Source organism: Aulonocara sp. 'chitande type north' Nkhata Bay, linkage group LG11 (assembly GCF_057382095.1).
Source record: "Aulonocara sp. 'chitande type north' Nkhata Bay isolate Kocher_YH1m ecotype deep benthic linkage group LG11, A_spYH_male_GT1.1, whole genome shotgun sequence".
Lineage (NCBI taxonomy): Eukaryota > Metazoa > Chordata > Actinopteri > Cichliformes > Cichlidae > Aulonocara > Aulonocara sp. 'chitande type north' Nkhata Bay.
Genome location: NC_141354.1, coordinates 33,048,430 through 33,072,251, shown reverse-complemented (window position 1 = coordinate 33,072,251; position 23,822 = coordinate 33,048,430). Strand labels below are relative to the sequence as shown.

At 40.0% G+C, this 23,822-nt stretch overlaps 1 protein-coding gene and 1 long non-coding RNA gene across 5 annotated transcripts in view; one reads left to right on the top strand and one right to left on the bottom strand.

Moving 5' to 3' along the window:
• LOC147319538 (uncharacterized) overlaps positions 1 to 23,822 on the top strand; it is a 68,810-nt gene that overhangs the window by 9,344 nt on the left and 35,644 nt on the right. The window lies entirely within an intron of this gene.
• Positions 4,974 to 23,822, bottom strand: part of sema6cb (semaphorin 6Cb) — a 147,934-nt gene continuing 129,085 nt past the window's right edge. For 2 of the 4 annotated variants that reach the window (XM_086312223.1, XM_086312224.1), the window contains 2 exons: positions 21,238 to 21,393; positions 4,974 to 9,066 (listed from right to left, as the gene is read on the bottom strand). In XM_086312223.1, coding sequence (XP_086168349.1) covers positions 7,736 to 9,066; positions 21,238 to 21,393 — 1,487 coding nt within the window. In that variant the 3' untranslated portion in view covers positions 4,974 to 7,735. The remainder of the gene's footprint in view (positions 9,067 to 21,237; positions 21,394 to 23,822) is intronic. The other 2 variants (XM_086312225.1, XM_086312226.1) reach the window with 2 other exon arrangements.

The following is a 23,822-nucleotide window of genomic DNA, read 5'->3' as shown; positions in this document are numbered from 1 at the left end:
GACAGGTCTACAGAGTGAAATATGGAGAGAGCTTCTCCCTGGCTCTTTGAAGCCTTTTCCAGCAGACACATAATGAATTGTGATGCCAGCTGTCAGTGTGCTGCTGGCAGGGCGCTGATGTGGGGAATAGAAAGTCATTACTGGTGCATACCATGACTCCCCTGTATTTTTTGTAAGGGCAGAGGGTTATGGGGAAGGTGCAAGAGGTCACGCTGGAATGGTCGACAACACAAAACACATTTAAAAATCCATGGAGTCACCAGTCAGACAGATTAGGAGAGGTAGAGGACTGAGTACAGTAATTGGAAAGGTTTTTTTTCTGTCAGTCACACCATTTTTTCACTTTCTTATTCTGCTTTTTTCTTTCTAAAGTGCAAACAAGGTGAAAGTCCATAATTGGATTAGAGATCAAAATATTTTGCAGGAGAATGTCTCAGGGGTATTTGGCCATGTTCATTTTCACACCACAAAGCAAAACATACAAACAAAGAAATGACAATGTCATACGTACTTTAAAGTTGTACAGTCTTAAGAGAGATGGAGAGATCGAGATGTAGCTCCAGGCAACAAAGAGCCCCATTTTTAGGTTTCAGAAGACGATGTGCAAAACGCAGAGAAAAGTAGCAATCAGAACGGAACGAGAACTGAAAAAACTAAAACATTAAAAAAACCAAAAAAACATTAAACATCAAATAGAAAACAGTTTTTTTTTTCATTCCATCAAAAGTTCATCTCACACAAAAATTTGCTTACACAATCCGAGTTGAAATCTAAGCATTTGGTTGATTTCTAATAAAATGAATATAAAAATTGTGAAGAAAGGTCTGAAAATATAAGTGATTAGTTTCTTGCAGCGAGTTCAGTGTGCTAGAAGTTAATATTATTTGGCATTTTTAATGTATTTCAGGCTGAAGATCATAGAATTCCCATATGAAGTGCAGGATATGCCTCGCCTTTATAAAAAAACAAAACAAAAAAAACAATGTATTGAATCTTCCTCTTAAAACACAAATAGTTATTTAAACTTCATTGTATCACAATAATATCAATATGTGAGGGTAGAATTACCAAAAGTTGAATTATAAAGGAAGAATTTCAGTGAAAATGATTTTTGTGCTTATGGAATAGACTTAAATACTAGCTCCAGTGGAGACTTAATGCTATCACCACTTGTTCATTCTCAGAAGCCAGTTGATTTGAAACATGCTTGAGAAAAGCTTGACCTCTCTGGGACTACCGGTCATCGACAGCCGTGTTGCTGGAATCCAGTGATTATGGTGCGGCTAATCGCGGTCCATTATCCAGCCCGAGTTCAATGTCCAACTGCAACAAACACCTCGATCTGTCAGCCACCTCTTCTCACAGGCAGGGATCTCACACTGGAACAGGTATGATTATCTAATAGACTGCGGGGAGGATAATTGCATAAACTAATTAATACCACCTCATTAGGAGAACAGTTTTGGCTAAAAGGTCAATCGCAGCACCCATCACAGTCCTTTAACTGTATATATTAAGGGGAAGACATCATTTTACTTAAATGCCAAGCGCGGTTTAATGCATTTACAGGAGGCAGCAGACATCAGTCTGAGGGACGTTACAGTAAAGTGAAGCTTGCAGACTTCCTTGAAAAGGTAGCAAAGCTGCTTTAATAGCTTTGTTTTGTTGCTGCTGCAAGTCTTTTACATTGGTAATCAGCCTCTGCAAATCCCGCATTCACACTGCAGGAGATTGTGGAGGGTTCGGCTAAAAACACAATGTAAGCATGATCGAAAATATTTGTTCGCAATGTTTCAAAGATTATCTCAAGCAGATAACTCACCTGAAATACATTTGTCAGTTTGAGTCACATAAAATTACAGGGGAAAAATAAAGTTAAAGTCATTAGGAACTATTTACCAACAAGGAAGTAGGCAAGCAACCTTAACCTGGGAGAATAATCCCAATATTACTCAATAGTCATACAACACTTGCGGCAAGTATGAATCTTTTTGTTATGTTGCAAATAGACTGTTCACAGTACTTTTAGTCAGACTGGTGTGGTGGTTAAAATGACTATCACAGAACCAAAATAAATCTCACACATGGCGTTTCCATCAACAGTAACTCAGCAGAAATGTCTCTCAACATGACCCTGAACCTCCTTGCTGTTTACTCACTGTAGGGGTGCAATCACAACATGATTGTTTATTAACTTACGTAATAGCCTGCAAGGATTCGGTTATTCAATGTGAGTCAGCATTTAAATTCAGATTTACTTCTACAAACACCACACAGCTTCTTTTTTTTTTCTTTCAGACTCGTGAAAATGACACTATTTGCTTTCCTGTGATGAGTTGAAATATAGATCTGCAAACAAGTCAGCTGCTTTAAAGTCCACTCAACTTTAAACAGAAGCCTAGTGCTTACCTCATACCTGAGAAGTCAAACCTTTGTAAGTACTTTTGACTCACCATGTTCGGTGAAAACCACACGCAGCACACCGACACAAACACCTCATACCAACTGTGAAGCACGGTGGTGGAAAGGGGATGATTTGGGTTCATTTTGCAGCCACAGTATCTGGACACCTTGCAGTCATTGAGGCATGAACTCCTCTGTATACCAAACTATTCTAGAGTGAATGTGAGGTCATCTGTCTGAAAGTTGGTTATGTAACAGGACATGAACAAAACTGTGTCTTTCAATGTGAAAAACTGATGAAGTCAGAGATAAAATGACTACTTCAAGTTCTTGTTGCTGAAATTCAATCATTGGGTGTACTTAGTTTTTCATGCACTGCTTCTGCATGTTGGCTTACTATTTGTTAAATTAATGATAAAATGTTGTCATATGTATGTCACCTTTATTCAGCTGAGGTTGTTTTTAAATCATTTTGGAACCTGTAATGTCCTGATAGGTTAAACCCTAGAATTGAAGGAGGGGGAACAGTGCATGTCATTTATATTGATTTAGCTCGCCTAAAATTTGAGATTATATCCCTGCAGCTGTAAAAAAAAAAAAAAAAAAAAAAAAAAAGGAAGTATGTTTGTTTTCCCTCTTCCTGGGAGCACGGATGGAATTGGCTCGCTGTTTGGACATGGATCATGGCTGTTTCCTGTGGTGCTTTGTGCTGTTATTTATCACAAGAACTCACTAAAATCTGTTTTGTTGTTATTATTTAAAGCTTTCACTGGGGAATTAATTTGTTTGAAGACATTTCATAAAGAAAAAAGAAAAAAAATCCTCTACTTTTGTTGCTTTTCCAAGTACTTTTGGAGTACGTTTCATCTCACTCGGGTTGCTGTGCCAGACTCTAATGGGCTCATCACTGCCCCCTGTGTATTGAAACAATTAGTATATTGGTTCTTACTGGAGATGGCAGTTGAAATCACATGTTGGATTTCTCTGTACTAAAAGCACAAATTAAATTGATGCTTAGTATATCTTGTACTCTAAATCCCAGAGACACAGAAAAACATTTTATTTCCCAGAACCACTGAAAAAATTCCTTTAAAAAAAACAAACAAACATCGTTCATCCACACACAAAAAACAAATCACTTGCTTCTTGACTGACATCCAAATTTTACATCTATATCTCTCAGACATCACAAGACATGGGACAGAATATGGACTTAGTAGAGAGAGCAAACAGATCCAAGATGCATACTACTACACACTGCTCAAAAAATTATAGGAATACTTTGACAACATTTCCGAGTTCAATGGGAATAAGAATTTTGCTGGGTGTTTGTACTGATATGGACTGGGTAATGTGTTAGGGGGGGAAAAGGATGCCACACTGTTTGATGCAAATTAAAATCATCAACTTACATAGGGCTGAATTCAAAGACTGCCAGAAAACCCAAGCGAAAAAAATGATGTATGCTTGGTTATTTTGCCAAAATTTTATTTCAGCAACTCAAAATGGGACTTTGTAAAGCACCCAAGTTCTATAGGGTCTGATGATGAGTCATCACTGATGATGGGTCTAAGGATTTCATCCCAATATCTAATAGCAACCGGGGCACAGTTGCTTATCATAGAGAGCTCTGTAAATCTCTTCGTAGATATGCCTCCCCAGACCAAATTGGTAATGCTGGACGATGTTTAAGGCAGCATAACACTCTCCACAGCTTTTCCAGACCCTTTCACATATCTCAGATGTGCTCAGGGTGAACCCGCTCTTATCTGTGAAAAGCACAGGGACCAGGGCTTTTCACCAATACCGGTAAACCAATTGGCCATCATGGCGCCGGGCAGGAAGCACGGGGCCCACTAGAAGACACTGGACAGTCCGGTCACTCTCATAAAGTCTGTTTCTAATTGTTTGGTCAGAGACATTCACACCAGTGACCTGTTGGAGGTCATTTTGCAGCTCGGGCAGTGCTCATCCTGTTTCTCTTTGCACAAAGAAGCAAACAGCAGTCCTGCTGATAGGTTAAAGACTTTCTATGGCCCTGTCCAGCTCTCCTAGAGTAACTGCCAGTCTCCAGGAATCTCCTCCATTCTCTTGAGATTGCACTGGGAGAAAATGGACTACCTATCAAACCTCTGTAGGGTCCGGGATCGCCTCATGCTACAAACACTGACAAATGCAAAACTAGTGAAAAAATAAACAGGAAAAAAATGTAAGTCGCATCCACCTCTAAGACCACACTTTTATTTTGCACAAGTTGTTAATTTCATTAACAGTAAAGCAGCTGAGACTGATTAACAACTCCTCGACCTACTCCCTTGTCACAAGGTCAAACTGCTTGATACAATACTCTGATTAGAAAAGTGTTTCTTTAATTTTTGAGCAGTGTATCTATTATAATATACAGTCTCAAAGTATAGTTTGAATTACCATCTCACCTAAACATTTCTGCCTCAGAGATGAGCTACTGGTTTATCTGCTACTGCAATTGCTATTCTTGTTTTCAGACTTTGTGTATGACCATCAACGATGTTACCGGGATTATTTTGACACATTGACCAGTGAAACGTTCATCATATTTTCCATTTTATTCCTAGTATAAGAGACATACAATGATATTCTGTGAGACCAAATTCATAGTAAGTCAAGAGGCAAAGCCTGGAAATCAAACGGAGAAAAACATAATACTGAATCAATGAGACCTCGCCCAGATAGAATGTATTTACACCAAATCAAATACTGATAGAACTTTTAAGAGGCGAGACCGTCCCCATTTCCGTACAATCTGTTAACCGGCAGATTAAAAACAAACAAAAAAAATAGACCAAAACAGAAAAATAAATCCATTGAAACACTGTAGCTGCCACAATTCCTCTTATGAAACACTGCCGCCCCAACCCCAAATCAAGTTGGATGTTTTTTATTTGCCGTCTGAAAGGCTATTTAATGCTCTGCTGCCTGTTAATTACCAAATCAACTTTTTTCCTTACAAATGTTAGGTACTTTTCCTTAATTTACTGAAGCTGGAGTAGTGTGAATGGTAAACTTTACACTGGGTCAAATGAGCTCTGGGAAATTTCAATCAATAAACACCATTTTCAGATACAGTAAATAGCATAGTGCTGTTTTCACAGAATAGATTACGGTTCCAGCCAACCGTGGTCAAAGCGACTCTCCTGAAAAGTACAACAGTTGAGTTTTGAAGGGGTGATATGTCTGAGGCACAGCCGGCTGGCATCACCATTTAATGAGGTGAAAATCCTCAGCAGTGTTTGGCAGCACGGTCACCTGCGAACCGGTTCCACAATCACTTCCCAAGTATCGATCCAAGAGACAATCTCAGCCTGTCGGATCAGAGTTCATTGCACTGCTCCATATTTCTTGTCCATGTTTTGAAATTCAACACCCGGTGGCACCACTAGGTCAACATCTACAGCAGTAACCATTGTAGAAGTCATGCTACATGCCACCAACCTGGATTTATTTTCATACAGAACTGAAACCGTATGGTTTCACACACTTGCTAAAACATATATCCTGACATTCAAAACTCAAGCAAGACACACTTTTTCCTCCCATAAGGTAAATGCAACTTCTACAATGGCTACTCATCTGTAGGTGATAACTTTAAGAGGAACTGTGAACTGCTCCTTTAGAAACCCAAGAAGATAATATTACAAAAAACAAAAACGTAACAATGGCACCTACAAGGAAATCGACACCCAGGTGAAAGTGACAGTATACAGTCAAACCTGAATGTCTGCAGTCTCAGGCTTTGTACTTGCTGTGTCCCACACTCGCATTAAAAACCTGTAGGCTCACACTTTTGGGATGAAAACAAAAGAAAAGCGAAAAACGAAGGGTTTCATTCCAAAACAATGCTGAAAAAAGGGTACTAGTTATTTTACGTCGATTAAAAAAAAATTAGATAATTTACAAAATATTAGCCTACTTTGTAAAAAAAATTATAGTCAATATATGACATAAAATATGATTTATTAGTGGGTGTTACAGTCAAACTATTAATTCAGTTAATTAGAACCGATGAGAAATATCTTATTCTGGAATGAAACTCTTCACATATACAATAGATACTGTATGACACATACTGACAACCATAGAAAAATCAAACACCTACAATATACTGTAGCATAGTTGCCATCTGAGCCCCTTGCATTGACCCCTAAGCCCATGTCACACACTATTATTAAATAAGGCACACATTTACACATACAGTTAAAATTTGGCTAGTAATTATTCCTTTATTTACAACCAATAGCCACAGAGTTAATAATTATGATAACTGCAGTCTGTTCGATGTTCAGTGTTCATTCTCCTAACACCAGACGGCAAGACGTGTTTGTCTTGTCCTCTTTGGGTCCAAAAAATTTCAGAGAAACATGTTGGTTGTTTCCATTTCAAAGAATATTAGACCCACTAGAGTTGCGGAGCACCAATGTTGTCGAAACATTCTTGAAGAACTTAAATGGACCCGAATGTTGTCACCTGACATCAGCTGGGACAGGAAAAAATAAAAGAGAAGGCGAGTGTAGCTGCTTTGTTGAAGTATTTCCTTTGTCTTGTCATTGTGACCAAATTTGAATTGGTGTCTGGAGCCAAATGACAACATTTGATGAACATTTGATGCCCCTAAGATATTTCTTAGGGCTTGGGCGGGGGGATCGTTTGATATGCCCAAAGATGAGAGAGTATAGTAAGGCAAAGACATAACTACTTTCAGGGGATTTTTTTTTTTTTTTTTTTTTAACCACAGGTTACACATACTGCATATGTATATGTATACATATACGGTGTAAATATAAACACACATATATATACACACACATGCATAATATAAACACATTCGAGGGTGGGGTGGGTGGGGACCGGATACCAACACTACATCAGAAAAGGTTAAGCAAAAGCATGAATCTAAGCGAGCCTCGAGCTTTTAAGTCTTCAAGATGACTGATGTGTCAAGTTTTTCCAACATCAACGTGTCCAAAAACGGAGTTGCATTGTAAATCCACATTGAGGACATTGGCAGCCTAATATAAGGAGGTGGCATCACGTCACCCAAGTAAGCGGTTCTATAATAAGCAAGTAGCTAAGCAATACCAATATGGTACAAAGATATTCGTTGGACAAAAAGAAGCGGCAAAAAACAAGTTTGGTTGAGGCTTTTGTCCACAGTGACACTGGTGCCACACAGTTGGTTGCGTTTTCAGGTAAAGGTCTGCAACCCCAAACTCACTGCATTTCTTCAAAGTTTCTTACAGATGACACAATGAGGGGAGGGGGGGAGGCTCCTTCTCTTAGTCCAAGAGCATACCCCTCAGTAGTTGAACTTTCCCTGTTCATTGACTGGGGATGTGGCAGGTATGAACAAGGGCTTGGGAGGGACGTCAGGTTTGAGAGAAGCTGCCCGACGGATGATCGCACCCCTGTGTGGAACCTCTTGCTGTTCTCCATTATAACTGTGCTGACGTGCCAGGTATCCATTGGGAAGCAGGGGATAGTGAACCTCACACGCGCTGCCCGTCGAGTTCATCCGCGCCAAAAGGGGAGGTGGCTGGTGGGGCCCGCCATTTCGTTGGCTGAAGCTGTGTTGGCGAGGGATCATTCCTCCTCCCCCTCCTCCTACTACTCCACCTCCGTTGGGCATTTTGGTGGCTGCAGCAATCAGTGATTGCCTTTGGGAGGAATGCCTCCTCTCCAAGGTAGACTGGTGGTGCATGGGAATGTCTGGGGGAACATCCATGCGACGGGTGAGGCTGTCACGTGGTAAAGTGGATGAGCTGTAGTAGGGGGCTGATTCTGTCTCAGGTATCTGAGGTTGGATACGGTTGGCAAAGACTAGCTGGCCTCCACCTCCGCTGGCCATCAGACCAGATGGGCTCATTAGCTGAGAGTTCTTGCTGCCGCTAGCCTCGTGGATGTGCTTCAGAAGCTCATCGAGTGAGGTTACTTCCATCACCTTCTGAGAGTAGCCAGCGTAAGGCTGCTGAGACAACACACGCTCAACATTGTGGATTTTGCGTTCATCGGGATGAAGGTGTCCGGCTGCTGACTGGCTATTAGACAGTCCATGGGAGTAAGGGAAGACCTGCTGGTGAAGCAGGGCAGAGCTGGGCCTGGAGCCAATATTATGGGACTTTGGTTCCTTGGCATTGTTGCAGTTCTGATTCTTCTCCCACTGGTTCTTGAATGCTTTCATGCTCTTAATTGGCAGCTCTGGGGTCGAGTCTGGTGTAGGCAGACCAGAGAGCTCTGAGGAATGGTGGAGTTGGTGATGCTGGGCATGGACCAAGTCTCCCATTGTCATTCCATGATGACCGTTTCTCCTCGATGGGTGATGCTCCTTACTGTTGGCGAAGAAAGAGTTGTAGATCTTGGGAGATGACACCTCCAGCTTGTCGTCCTTACTTTGGCTGTCCAGGAGGCCATTGAGCTTGGCCAGGCTGCGCAGTGATAGAGCATGTGGGATTGGGGCTTCGGGGTCTTTCGACAACTTCTTGGTCTTGTGGCTTGTGTGATTACAGTAGCATGAAACCAGGAAGCCAGAGAGGAAGGCACCAAGGACAAAGGCCACCAAAACACAAGCAATCAGAAGAGTATAATGGACACTAGGACTGGGTTTGTCTTGCTCTGGAGGTCGCCTCACACCTTAAAACAGATGAAAAGAGAAAAAGGTACTCCAGTTAGTTTTTCTGACTGAGCCAGAAGGTTTAAAAAAAATAAAAAAAAATTTTCAAGAGCTAATATAGGTCAAGCAACAGCTGGGACAGACAGGTTGTGTTTACAGGAGCTTCACTATGTGGGGAAACAGCATGGGAGGGGTGTTTGAACTAAGCTCTTGGCTTCCTTTCCTTCCACTGTTAATAGATGAATACAGCCTTTCTTTCTTGGACTTGTGCTTTCACCTCAGACAGGCAGAGGCCAAGAGCTCCCCAGTCAGTGAGGAATCAACTCTGAAATGAGTTAGAGCTTTAAATATTGATGGGAGCACAGCAGCAGGAACCTGATGTCATTTTCACAGACTTCGCCTTCCAATGCGAGGATCAGGAGCGAGAGCACCTGGTACGATGAACGAGCCAAAAATAACAGGTCTATTCAATAGCTCACCGAGTCTGGCACCTTTGCCAACACAGACTCAAATGAGGTTGTCAAATTCTTTCAAAATGAAGCTGAGGGGACAGTTTGCGAAACAGCACACCAAGAACACAAGGACATTAGCTAAGGTAAATCTACCATGTAACTGTCCTTAGGAGCTGTGACCCAAGCACCGTGATTGCCTAATGGCGTGAAAGGCAGGGATGATAAGGAGAGAGAAACCTGCCACCTCTTGTAATCAGAGCTCATTTGCAAGAGGCTGTTGCCATCTGTGGTGACAGACCCTTCTCTCTGCCCTTAATGACAGTTCTGCGAAACTGATTAGTCTGCAGAGGGGGACAGCTGAGCTGAACTGAAAACAGAGAAGAATGCAGGTGCTCCCCACAAGCTAAATTCAGCAGCACATGAAAGCTTAGTGGAGGAATTAAAATGGAAAACAATTATATCTAAATCAGCCTTGATGATAGTTTATAAGGCGTTTAAAGAGCGATTTGTGGATGAGTATTAAGGCAGCCAGTTCAGTTATTAGGTCTGCATTATAAATAGTTTTAATATTTACTTTACTTTTAAAACTTAGAGAAATTAAAATTCCTCTCAGAAAAATGAATAATAAACAGAAAAGCAATCAGGGATCAGTGAAGCAATCTGGCATTGTGACAATGGTATATAACATATTGTGATTTGTATAGACAGTAACGTCTCTTGATTGCTAGGAAAGTTAACAAGCATGTGCAGTTTTAGGATATCATCTTAGTCTGCCAGGGAGTCACGAAGAGAACCCGAGTTCTCTGCCAGTCTTAGAGGATATCGGTTTTGACACTAAAGGACTTTTACTTTTTAGTATGGTGAAGAGCAGGAAGAAAACCGCCTACATAACATTATTAAAGGCAATAAGTATGTGTTAGGAGAGTCAAAAAGGGCCTTTCTGACTGTGTTTATGGAATTAGAGGGAAATATTGTAAGATATTACACAGAGAAAATCTGATCAGAGACTCGCTAAGTTTCAGTTAAATCTCTGCACAAATGCACAAGAGACAAAAGCACAAATGAGTGGAATCTAAATTCATTTTCTTAAGCCTCAAAAGAGACCACGGTAACTACACTACACATGACAAGGAAAGACGAGCAATTTGCCTCCTGTCATCATTACAACTTTAATTTGACAGAATCTCATTACAACAGTGGACTGATATGCTGAAATAATAATCAAACAAGATTTATCTCTCTTCACAACGGAGCTGTATGTACAGTTTCTAGCAATTTGTGTTTGGAGAAAGACTCAATTATTTAGGTCATGAAGTTAAAAGAAGCGAAAAAGTTTCACTTCTTTTATGTGAACTGAGCAGGTGTGCTTGTAAAAGCGTACCATCCCTTCATAATGTATCACTGCATTCATTGTGAGGGGTGATTTACCATCGTTTGCCCAGCTGAAGGATTCTGTGGTGCACTAATCTTTTTGGAAATAATGCTTTTAATAGAGCTTCCAATTAAAAATTCTCAGTTTTTAGCCATTTATTCTTATGACTGCTTCAACTTATGACCGCATTAAAAAGTCATAAATCATAATTGCAATCCCAGTGGGCGAGGCAATCAGGAGTGATGCTGCAGTGAGCCCATTAATACCACTTCTTTTAATCTTGGGCATTTCTTTCAATCAGCTTTGCAGCATCAGTATGATTCCAAGATTTTGGATCTAACTGATGTGTTCCCTGGCGGCGTGCAGCTTTTGTAATGAGTGGTAAAACTCTGCTCTCATCTCGGTGTGCACTTTGTCTCCCGTCACCCCCGTGGCTTCCCCGTGGCTGTGAGTCATCTTCTCCCTCTGGACCACGACACCCTCCTCAGTGTCTGTGCTTACAGGCTTATAGCGATGTTCCTCCTGGTTGAGGGCTATGAGTCAAGTGCCACAGCAGGAGGTAAAACACACAGCTGAGGTAAACAAACCCAGAACCTATGAATGGCCTGTCACAACATGTTTCATGAGCAGGCTGAATAACTCAATCAGTGGGTATGTGGGACATATGGTGCCACCGGTCACAGTGAAATTAATACCCGGTGAATCATACCAACAGCCTGGCGAGCAGCTAGGTGGCGGACAGGAAGTGCTCGCCAACTTTACCTACTGAATTTGCACCACTTCACAAACATTTAAAAACGAAACAGTGTGTGCAACTAAATAAATATGTAGTTCAAAAAAAGTCTTTATTGGGAGGGGGGGGGGTCGCCCCATGTTAACAGAGTTTTACACTAATTACACAGCTCTCCATCAGTGTTCCTCTCCAACGTTGTCACATTATATTTTTGTGTCAACTCAACATGGACTTGGCTCAGCGGTGGCTTAATATAGCAGTACCCCAAGTCTGCCAAAAGGTAAAAAGACAGATGGCTGCATGTGTCGAGGCAAAGGAGAGAAGGAGCGAGAGACGGATGTTGATAGCCAGGAAAAAAAAAATAACTGAAGAGAAAGATGAAGGAATGAAATTCAACCTTGGTTGCAGGGGGGGAGGTGAATTTGTGGGGACCCAAGGATCCAAGACACAGGGGAGCAAGTGTAAAAGAAAAAGAAGAGGACCAAAATAAAAAAGAAAAAGACTGAGAGGGAGCAAATGTATGTGAGAAGAATTAAAAGAAGAAGACTGGGAGAGAGGCAGAGTGAGAGATGCAGACTTGACGGGGTGAGTGACAGACCGTCACTCTGCTGGGTTTTGAAGCCTGGTGCTCTGCGGCATCTGTGATACGGATGGAGAACAAGCCTCGCGTTCCTCCACAGTGCCGTAGGAAGAGAAGCACTTTATGATTGCATCCATATTGTTAAAAATAGATAGCACGGCAGGTTATGTAAACAGGCAGATTTTACATAGCGCTGCCTGTGCCACGTCTTACTAATTGGTGCTGGTTTTTGCACGAGGGGAAACAAAGTAAGGAGGGCTTACTGTTGATAGGTGTGTTTTAAGAGTTTCCCTTTTTTTCCCTGCAGGTGATAAAGGAGAGTTTGAAAACAAATTACAATGGAAGTGACAATTTATCTTAGGAGTGCGCGATTAAATAAATGGATCCTGTCTTTGCAAGCTCTCAAATCGACTTCATTAACAAACACCCATAAGCTTTTCCATGACACCAATTACCGGTAATCTGAACCCTTTGAAGTTTCACACTTGCTCAATTGTGAAAATTTCCTTTTGCATGTCTTGCAGGACATTAAAGCATTAGCACTCTACAAAACTTGAATTTTAAATATTAAATATAAAGAGGGACTGAATACCAACACTGTCAAGGTCAGATGCATAATAATTCAGAGCTTTTTCTCTCACGCACAACTTTTCCAGTGGAGAAGGCTTTTCTCAAGGGTGTGTTTAAATGCTTTGTAACCTGGAAAACAATTTATGTTCTATTTTTTTCGTATCAAGTGAAGACGTTCCAAAATAGCCCTAATTAGTTTCTGCTTTCTGCAAGCTTACAAGTGCATGTAATTGTTCTGTTAATGGCTACTCCATCCCAATGAGAAGCCAATGAGACAAAAATGCCCCAGGCTTCATAGACAAGCATTGCCCCCCGTCTGCTAATGCTTCCACACCAAAAATAACAATTTAACTCTTGAGAGACACCCTGAGGTTGAAGATCGGAACAAATTAATTATTTGCCTTTTTTCAAGTCTGTGTGAAAAGCAGAGCAGCTCTGCCCCATTGCTGTGAGCTTTTAGTAATTTGACATTTTTAATACTTGATGTCTGCACACTGACAGACATGGTTAGCAAATGGAGCATGATTGTGCGCATCAGTGTGCGTGTCCACACAGATACACGGAATATCCGGGCTGTATGTGTGCAGGGCTCTGGCTGTTGACAGAGTGAATTCAATCATGTACACTTGTTATTAGGCATTTGCATAATATTCCACCTCAGTGCTCAGCCAATTGGATGCGGTTTAATATATGCACACGAGCTAAGGTGATATGGTGTAATGTAACAGATCCATTCCAATTGAAAAGTAGTTGTAATGAGCGCTGCATTTCATTCCTGGTGTGCTGATGCATACAGAGCATATATCTCATTACAGTTTTGATTGAATATTGGTAAATTAACCATGCTGAGACATCTGGTAATCAGAATCTGGTGTCTGCCTGACATCCTTCAATATCTACACCTGTGCTTTGAGAAGACAGACATGTTTTCAAGCAGCAGCAACAATATATTTTGCTTCAAAAACCCAGACAGGAAATAGTTTGGTTAAAGGGTCTAGCCTTCCAGATTACCCAAAAAACACATTTTCTCACTTCTTGTGCAGACAGGTTTAATTTGATTTATCCTTCTTCTAATTTATCAGCCTCCACACTTGACGAAGCCACGTCAGCACATCTAAAGGTGACTGAGCTTTGTTTGCCTAAAAAAACAAATCTTGCTGGAAAAAAAGAAAGACTCTTCCTCAAGGAAATGGGCCACGAACACAATCTTCAGAGGCTGATATCTCCCAAAATAGGTGCATCTTTTACTGGACTGCAGTTTACTTACATGAGTAAATGTGCTTTTTGTTGTCATTATATAAATTGGTATCGGGTTTACTCATCACAAACCCTTAAACTATGCAGAGCACATGCACTGGGTCCTTTTTCCTTTTTACATGCAGTTGCATCAGAAACAAAAAGAGCTATTTATTTTGCCATTCAGTGGATGGTGAAACAAAATGCTTCCAATGCATCTGGTGCAGCAGAAACGTGGCACTGGAAGAATCTTGGCTTCACCAGTAAACTTAAAGAGACAGTCCACACCAAAGTCACTTTTCATAAAGCATAACACAATAATAATATTACACTGTAATGAAGACGCACAAATAAAAGGTGAGGAAAATCAGTGGCCACATCACCTGAAGTGTGAAATCTTTTCTTCGAATTGTCTTTGTGTGCACATTTATAATTGTGCTTTATTTGGCATGAACTGCTGCTTTAAGAGATGGAGAAACTTGCGGGCCACTCACACACCTGCACACAGTTTCAACCATCGGCTGTAAAATTGGAAAGGCAGATCATAAAGAGACGATGAAAAGGGTCAGTGAGAAAGAATTCAACAAAGGAGGCAGGTAAAGCTAAAGAGTTAGTCCAACTAAACATAGAAAAGAACAAAGAGAAAGAAAACAAGCAGGTAAAGTGGGAGTAACACTCCCCCAGAGGTCAATGAGACAGATAAAAGGGTAAGGGGTTAAGTCTAAGGGCCGGGACTACTGCGTAGTTGGATTTCACCACTGTGGGCCCCGTGGATTTCTGTGACACCCTGAGCTAAGCTGAGCTTTAATAGCCAATATGGAATAAAAAGCCATTAAAAGTTCCAAGTATGGAAAGTGAAGTATTTGGTATGTGTAATGCCTTTAAAGGTTAGTCTTTATAGCACATTGCAGTAAAACATGATGTCACTCAGTCGCTGTGAAGTGCTGGTGAGCTGAGTGAAGGGAAAAGATGGCCTAGTTTTGCATAACCTTTACGCCACGACTAGGACTCAGGAAGTCCAAACTGGAGCAGCTTTTCAAACGCTTAATGTGTGCGCACATCGTGGCCCGACTTGTGATAAATGATGCAAAAACAGCCAGTAGGGTCAACACAGAGCGACGGGTTGAATGAAATTTGGCAGACGGCGGCAGTCTTTAACTGTCATAATGAGCATGTTCTGAATATTCAGCCTCTGTCTGACCCTAAAGATCTAAAAAATGCATTAAATATTTGAATGCTCAACTTCACACTTTTGTGCTTAAAAGTATGAAAGTAAGTCCCTTTCTTTTAAATAGTGAGAAATGACATTGGGTATTTATTTATAACAACACACTGCTTACAACTTTACCAACTTTATCTCATTTAAGACAAACAAGTCTAAGAAGATTTCGGATATCTGATTATCGAACAGTACGCATGCTGATGTGGAATGAAGTGTCTCTGAGGAGTGGATATTGGAGGGTGGTTAGAAGGGACACAGTCAGAGCTCATTGACTAATGATACAGGCTGTGTCTGTTGCCATGGTCTTCAGAAGTATAAATAACTCTTTAGAAAACTAGCTGGCATCAATGTCCCCCCAGGACACCAGCCCTCCTTCATGAAAAGGTTCAGCTCGAGTTCACTCTCTGCTCTCCTCCTGTAGTGTTTTAATGAGATTGAAAACGCCCGCCCGACTTGATTCTATTATCGAGCCATCTCCCCACGCTTGTCAGCTAAATTAGCTGCTAACCTGAGTTTTTGGTCCAACCCACGCTGGTTCATCTAAATGTGCAAGAGTCAAGGAAAAGGTCAAATAACAATAGAGGGCAGACGAAGGGGAGAAAACAAACCGGAGAGGTCTGGAACTGGGAATCTGATGCAACACACTTCTGCTAGCCCGGAGACTAATGTGTGTTCACACAAAATGGAGAGGTGGGCGTTTTCCCAGCCAGAAACTGCTCGAGTGCACCCGACTGCTGTTCTCTTTTCTAAATAGCAGCAGGTCAGCAGGTCTCTGCCCCAGCCTTTTAGTCTTTTCTGGTGTTTACATAATGTAATGCAGCTATCCACATCAGAGCAAACCATAACTGAGCTACACTAAAGAGATAATGCATTTAGGATTAGCATAGCTTATGTGTCGAATATCTGCCTTTTCTATTTATTCGCACCTTTAATAAAAGGGTTTATTTCTGCTCATAGGCTCTTTTAGAGATGTCCACTCAAAGGCAAACCTTGAAATCTGGGGTTACTTTTTTGAGCCATTATATCTGAACTGTTGCCCATAGCACAGGTGCTCTTTCACACTCTCAATGTAACAGTGACTGCCTTACCAATTATCCTTTTTCCAAAGTTAATTTTAGTTTTGCCCTGAAGGAAATCACCATCTTACACAGGCCACAAGTTGAAAAGTAGAACCAGAAGTGAAGGTTAGTGTTTAAAGTCTATACTAGTGGTTTGAGAATTGGATGCCTTTTAGGACACCGATTAACCCTGTGTTACTGTACATTTTGAATGTGTCTAGTAGGGCTGCCCCTAAAAGTCAAAGCTTCAAGGCAAAAGTTGAAAATCTGGCTAAGATGCTTCACTTCAATTGTTTGCTTATTTGCACAACAACATTTAGACAAGAAGCTAAAATCTAAGGTGGACTGATGTTCTTGCTAACCGATGAGCCCTCTGCTCGGTGTGTGACAAAGTTCATTTGTTGAGGCAAATTTGGCAATGACTGCGTGAGACAAATTAGCTGCAGCCACTGGGAAGTGCATGGTGACAGCAGTGATTAAGCTACTGTAATATTCCATATGACATCTGCATATGCAGAAGTTTCTGATTAACAGCTATCCAAATGTTTTGTATCATGTTTGCTGCCCCACAAGACCAGTCTCCCCCTCTTTTTCTATTTTCTGTGAGTAAAATCACAGGAACTGTGGTCAAACCTCAAAATTAAAGACTTTGTCAATTCAGGTAAGAACAGCCCTGAATTTCATTCATGTTTTCACTTGTTCATACTGTTATAAACAGCTGAATAGTCATTGTGAATTGTTTGGCAGGCTTAAGGCACCTTTCTCTTTTTCAAAACAAAAAAGTTCTCCTATTAGGAGTAAACATATATAGACACTTTTGATCATTTTTCCAACCATATATAGTATTTAGTCCGCTCTCCAATCTCTGCATCTTCTATGAAAAACAGGGGTTGTAAAAATGTTTTTCACAGATATTTTAGATTAAGAAAAGTGCAGAAAAAAGTAAATGATGGTTAAGCTCCGTTTACGGGGCTGATGATCCTGACAGAGTTCACTGGGACCTTGAAGAGACTCCAGCCATTTCTAATCTCATTAGTGACACCTGGGCTTTTCCTACTCTAACAAGTCTAAATTGCTGTTGTGAGTAAGGTCTAGAGTTTGTGTTTCACATTACTTTACACTGATTATGTAGCCTGGGGGCTTCATGGCAACTTAACTGCTGCCAAAACTTGACTAACAAAGTTGTTTCCAAGTTTGTAGGCAAGCAGTATGTCAGCAGCATCAGCAATTCCATTAGCATCTAGTTTTAATCCTGTCAGCCACTGCTGTGCATTATGAAGTGTTTTATAAGTGCTCATAGCTGAATCTATAAGTAATAAATGGTGGCTTAGCACTTTGAAAGAAAACACACTCGATGCCTATAGAGATGCCTCAAATGTGAAGCCAGACTCATTTCAAGCTAGTGCCTACAGGAGTATTGATTAACATGCACATCTGTTTCCTCAGATGAGAATGAGATTTATGATGCATCTCTTGCAGACAGGCAGTGCATGCCGAGTCAAATCTCAGTCCTTTACAGCAAGTCCAATTCAAGATTATAGCATTTGATCATTCATCTTCAATACTATGTCAGTTGTGTTTTTTTAATGGCAGACAGCTGCAGCTGTCCTTATAACTAATATTACTCAGCCCGTCGGCTACTTTCCCATTTATTATTTTACATGTGTAAACCTCCGAGCATCACAAACAAGACCTACTAAGCTCATTTACAGTTTTATATTTTTATTCACGGATTAGTCGAGTACTACCACCACTACCTTCATTAGTACTTCTACTATTACAGGAGCATGCTTCCATATTCTAAATAATCTTAATTTAACTTACACTTAGCCCCTCAGCTAATCAACCGTTTGAAACAAGACATTTTAGCTCCTCTGCCACTATCCATTTAAATCGGCTTTGCTCTAATCAGCTGCTCGTTGCAGACAGTGTTTGAACAGCAGTTGTGTATCCCTGAAATGACCATAATGAGACACCCCCATCTTTGACATCACTGAGATAAAAAAAAGGAATAATAAAAAAAACCTTCAGAAACAGTATTTAGAGCAGTCTGAAGATTGACCTTGTGCCTCACAAGGATTACTTAAACATTATTGTTATTAGTAATCTTTGCCTGAGCATGCTCATATCTTTAATTATATGAACATCAACCATCACAGCAGTATATATACAGCTGAAAGTAATCAGAAGTATATCAGAAAACTTTATTTCACACTGGTTTAGCCTCAAGGTCAGTTGGTGCTGTAATTATTGGACACTATGTTTTGAGTAAAGACTGGGCCTAAAGATGGACAATCATTAAATCAAGTTTTAGTTTACTTTTACCATAAGTTTATTTTGTGTCCTAATCCGTCTACTGGCACATCGTTTGGGAGGTGTGTAACAGCCTCACTTACACACCACATGTTCTCTGACTTCCTGGTTTAAGGTCCTGCTTGTCATTTATTTACTTTATTTTAAAATGTAAGCTTGAACGGCTCATCGTTGCCACCGCACAGTGTTTCTGCCTGAATGGAAGCTTATTTTACATGGTGAGGATTTACGGATTCTGACACGGTGTGTGCACAGGCAAGCAGCGAGAAGAGAACAAAACACTGCTTCACGATGTTTTGTCTTCATTGAATTCTAGCCAATGAACTGCATTTCTTTTGTAAACCTGCAAAAATGCTTTGACTCAAGACAGCAAAGCTTCAAAAACTTTCTCTTGCTTTGCAGCTCCTATTTCGTTACAAGATCGTTTCAGAGTAACAGCTGCTGAAACGCCAAATGCTTGGAATGTTAATCAGGATTAAGTTTGAACTGTCATCTTGAAAAGTGAGGAAAAAAATGATACTCGAGACAATGAAGATCAAGAATTAATTAAATATTCAGAAACTGGTTAGACTTTTATAGGTCATGTCATTTACTGTGGCAGCTGAGGATTGGTGTGGAAGAGTTTATACTCTTACTGAGAAATGAAATGTTTGATGTATTTAACAATGTGAGAACAGAACTGAAGTTAAACTAGAGCACTTTAAACTTGAGCAGTAATAAAACCTAATTCAAAATCACTGCAGCACTTATAACTACAGAAATTATAGATGTCTGAGTTAACAATGAAACCTTTCAAGCAGGACTGATTTTTTAAATAATGTGACGATTCCACCTTCTAAAATATAGGATTTTGTAGCTTTTTTTCTGTGTGCAACATTGTAGCAAATTAAGTAAAAGCAGAAAGAAAAAGTAGATTTTATTAATTTAGCCTAAAACTACCATAAGGATTTTGTTATTAATCACTGATGTTAGCAGACAACCTCCTTATTGATAAAATAATTTGTGCCAAATACATCAATAAGTGTAAAACAGCGTATGTCACTTTGTGTGAAGACATGAATGATAACAACAGATCATTTTGTTCATTTTTAAAGAAAATATTAATACTATTTGCTGCAAAAGTCACCAGTTTTGCAAGCTGTGGAAAGACGAGTGCTGAGTTATGAGAATTAATAATGACTTTTATTGATAACACTTTTTTTTTTACCATAGAAGTTAAAGCTAAAAAGTGTGAAAGAGACATCAAAGTATGTAGAAACCAAAGTAAGTGGTTTTAGGTGTAATGAGGGAGATTGGCGCTAGCATCTTTCTAAACAGCTTGTTCCCTATAGTATTTTCTTCTGACAGAGTCTGAAGAACAGGAGGAGCTTGGTGGGATGTTATTTGTTGAAAGCGTATGCCACAATTTTTAGGGAATCAATTCTTTTTGTTTTATACTGTCATTTTACTTTGAAAAAATTAATTTTAAATTATTATTTTAGTGACTCAGAATCAAATTCAGGTATAGAGAGAGTATCATCGGTGGTAGAACCCCAAATAGCCTGAAAGCTGACATTACATTCTCAAAGTTTGTATTAAAAGCTGACTCTTGCCTAAAACTGGAAGGGGCATTTAAATTGTAAATGAATGGTCTTGTAAAGAGAGAAGGAAATGTTACCTGGCCTGTGATTTTTTTTTTTCTCATCAGAACACTGACGCTGAGGGGATATTTGTGTGTGTTGATGAGCTAAATAAATAAAAGATGAGGAAAGGGCATGCGGGAGCAGTGTTGTGTAGACCTAGGATCTCCGCTTGATGCGAGGAGTTAATTAGTGCAACGCAGAATCTATTTACGTCGTCAAATCCGTCACGTTTATGGCTGCCATGTCAACAGAGCACATCAAGATGTATGGCTGCGCATAAGGAGAAAGCGAGATCCTCTAACACTTTTTAAGCTTACCGGACTCAGCTGTATTGATTAATGTCCATCTCTGTTTAGTGATTATGCACAATGTGGTCTCCAATTACTGTACCAAGAACTTGTCATTTAGCTCACTTTCATCTTACCCCACTGGGCTTTGAGTCAGTAGAACCATTAGGTGAAGCTGTGTGGGAAATTATGCATCACGTCATGAATCGCAGGGACTAATGAAGTATATGAATCAAAAGGATCAATTAGTAATGCCTTCTCCCTTTCACTAAGAGATTGGTTTAACTAGAGAGTTACGTGTTAGTCAGATAATGAAAGCGATATTTCACCCTAGAAGAACATTAAGCCCATATTAGCATGCATACCACCACATTCAGAACAATGTTCAGCCTCCAATATAAGTTTGTGTTCTACTGGAGAGTATTTGTTGTCATTGACAATTCAGAATCAGTCTACTTCACAGTTTGCAGAGAGAAAAAATGTATGACTGAAAACTGGAGAAAATAAGTGTTGATTGAATTTGTCTCACTTGTGTTTTTTCATTAGCTGTGTGAGACTGAATGCAAGATGACTGAACTGCTTTGCAGGTATGCATGCTGAAAACGGGAAACTGTTGCACCAGAGTGATATATATATTTTGGGTTACTTTTAGTCTGGTTAGAAGTGTACAGTGAGGCATTCGGGGCCCAGCAGTGCAATCCTCAGCAGGTCAGAGTGTATCGAGGACATACATCCCTCCCCCTTACCCTCCATCTCCACACTGATTGGCTCCGAGTCAGGTGACCCTTGTTCCCCAACAGGGGGAGGGCGATCAGGACCTGTACCTCTTTCAGGGTCACCTGCCTCCTTTGGGAATGCCGCCCCATGATAGGTTGTGCTGGCGCTTGTGGGTGTGGTCTTCCCTGTGGTTGTAGCGAAGGGGGAAGGAAGAGGAGGAGTAGGAGGAGGAGGGGGCAACAGAGTGAGTGATTAGTGAAATGTGAATCAGTCTGTAGAATCAACTTTAGAGAAATGAGGGTGATTCCTGAGTCGAAAGATAACCATCACCCGTTAACATAAAGACCCTGTAATGACTGTCAGGGACATGATGAGCAGACAGAGCACAAGTTAATTCGTCTGTCAATTCGCCACTCCGCAGATACAGTGATTTAAATCTCTGCAGTGTAGTTAACCAGCTGCTTCAAGTCACAATGTATTTCTCCAGCAAAATGAGATTAAAGCATCTCAGCATTTGTGATCATATCCTGGACTCAAAAAATATTTTACAACCAAAAACAGCTTGTACCATTTTAAAAAGCTGTTTTTCACATTTTGCGACTCTAAACAGTTATGAGGGCACGATGAGAGTATGCTCTGAAAAGGTTCACACTGAAATAATAATATAAGTATTTCTTTTCATAATGGCATAACTGCAACTAAGGTTTTGAACACTTGAATAAATTCCCAGAGCTCAGGAAAAAAAAAGGTTTTCATATTCTGAATTTATTGTATTGCAACTTATTATTCTTTTATGCATATTCCTATCTAATCAGATCCTTTGATCCTTTGAACCACCAAGGTTCACTCATAGTTTAAATTCTTGAGTGAACATGAGTGAATGAATGAACATACGGATGGGCGACAAAATAAAGGAAAAACCTGAACCCCTGAGCAGTAAGTAGATCCAGTGGCTCAATTTTCACAACACGGTTTGGGTCCATGTGTCTGCTAAAAGGAACAGGTTGTTGCAAATCAATACACAAATGTTCAGAGCGATCATTTTTAACCTACAATGCAACATTTCTGTTGTGCAAAAGTGGCCAGGACGGCAATGTCCTCATCTATAGGACAGAAAGGGCCACTGAATAGTTTGAAGAGAATGAAAATGATATGTATCACAAGCTACGGTGTTCCTGATGACCAGCACTCACATGGTAGAAAGTGTTCTTCCTCCACAATCATCAAAACAATAAAGGAAAGAAGATCGGTAGCACTTTATAATACAGCCTGTGACGGGCATAAATCACCTGTAAATAAATGGAATTTCATTGGATTTTTCTTGAAATTATAATGTAATTATAAAATAGTTAAAAGTAGGTACACTATAACAATGTGGTAAAAGTCAGGCTTTTGGAGGAAATAAAGAAATGGTTAGAGTTTAAATTTAATCTGCAAGTAATTTAAAGTAATGCGTAAGTAATTTCAGGTATTGCATAACCATATTAAAGATTAGGGAGTGGCTTAACCTTGTTAACTTCCAGGTATTTTACAGAAGAGAAGACATTCCTTTCATGCACACTTCTTTTGAGAAAAAAAAACAAAACAAAACTAAAAGAAACAGCTGGACTTTGCTCTGTCATTATAAGTTCCAATTTTGATGGTACCAATTTATTTTTTCCTATAAAAGCAAGCAAAAACCATCCTTGTCACATTTATACTGGTAAAATAAAAGGATACCTGAATATTACAACAATCATCATGCACTTGTGTTACAGCGGAATTACGATATAAGATGGGGAAAAAGAACTTCCTATATTGTAAAATTACTACAAAATTGCAAACTATTTCAAATGAATTTTGACTACTTCGATGTACATGTTTTCTCCCTACTGTTGAAACACAACTTAAGTCACTCCATAATCTGTGATATGGATATATGATACTTAAAATTAATCATCCACTACCAAAAAAATACTTAAAATTACTTGGATAATGCTTAAATTTAAAGTATAATTATTTCTTTGTTTTGTATTAGAAAGTGTTACCAGAAGCTCCTTTGGGATGACAACGTGTTTCTTCCCTTCAGTGCAGTTTAGTGACTTAAAAAAAAAAAAATCAGTTGGAGTTGTTCTGATCATACATGGTGTCCCAACGCATTACTAAGACACCTTAAGTTGCATTTTCCTTACGTTTGTCTAAAAACACTCATTCCTGACAAGTTACTTAACTTCTCCATCACCTCGGTGTAGCCCAGCAAACATTATGACTAACACATTTGGATTTGGTTCAAACATATGCCAAGAAACACACTGGGCATTAGTTGCCACAGGCACGGTATTATCAAACATATTTTTTCCCAATGACACACTCCACATTTTGATTGCACGATTAGCTCTCTGTTGTCCTTGAGGTATGGTGAGCAGCATGCTGCTATTGGCTTGGGCTCACGCACTAATAAGCCAGCCATAATGTTAGCATTCTGCAGAGTTCACACCCAGACTGGATGAGAAGAGTTTGCTCTCTCCGTTTCTCACTGTGAGCCAGTTGACAGTGTTCACTCTGAATGAGGAGCCCTGTCAGTTCGCCATCTGTGCTGGGCAAATTAAAACTGTACCAGGAGGTGCTTGGCCCT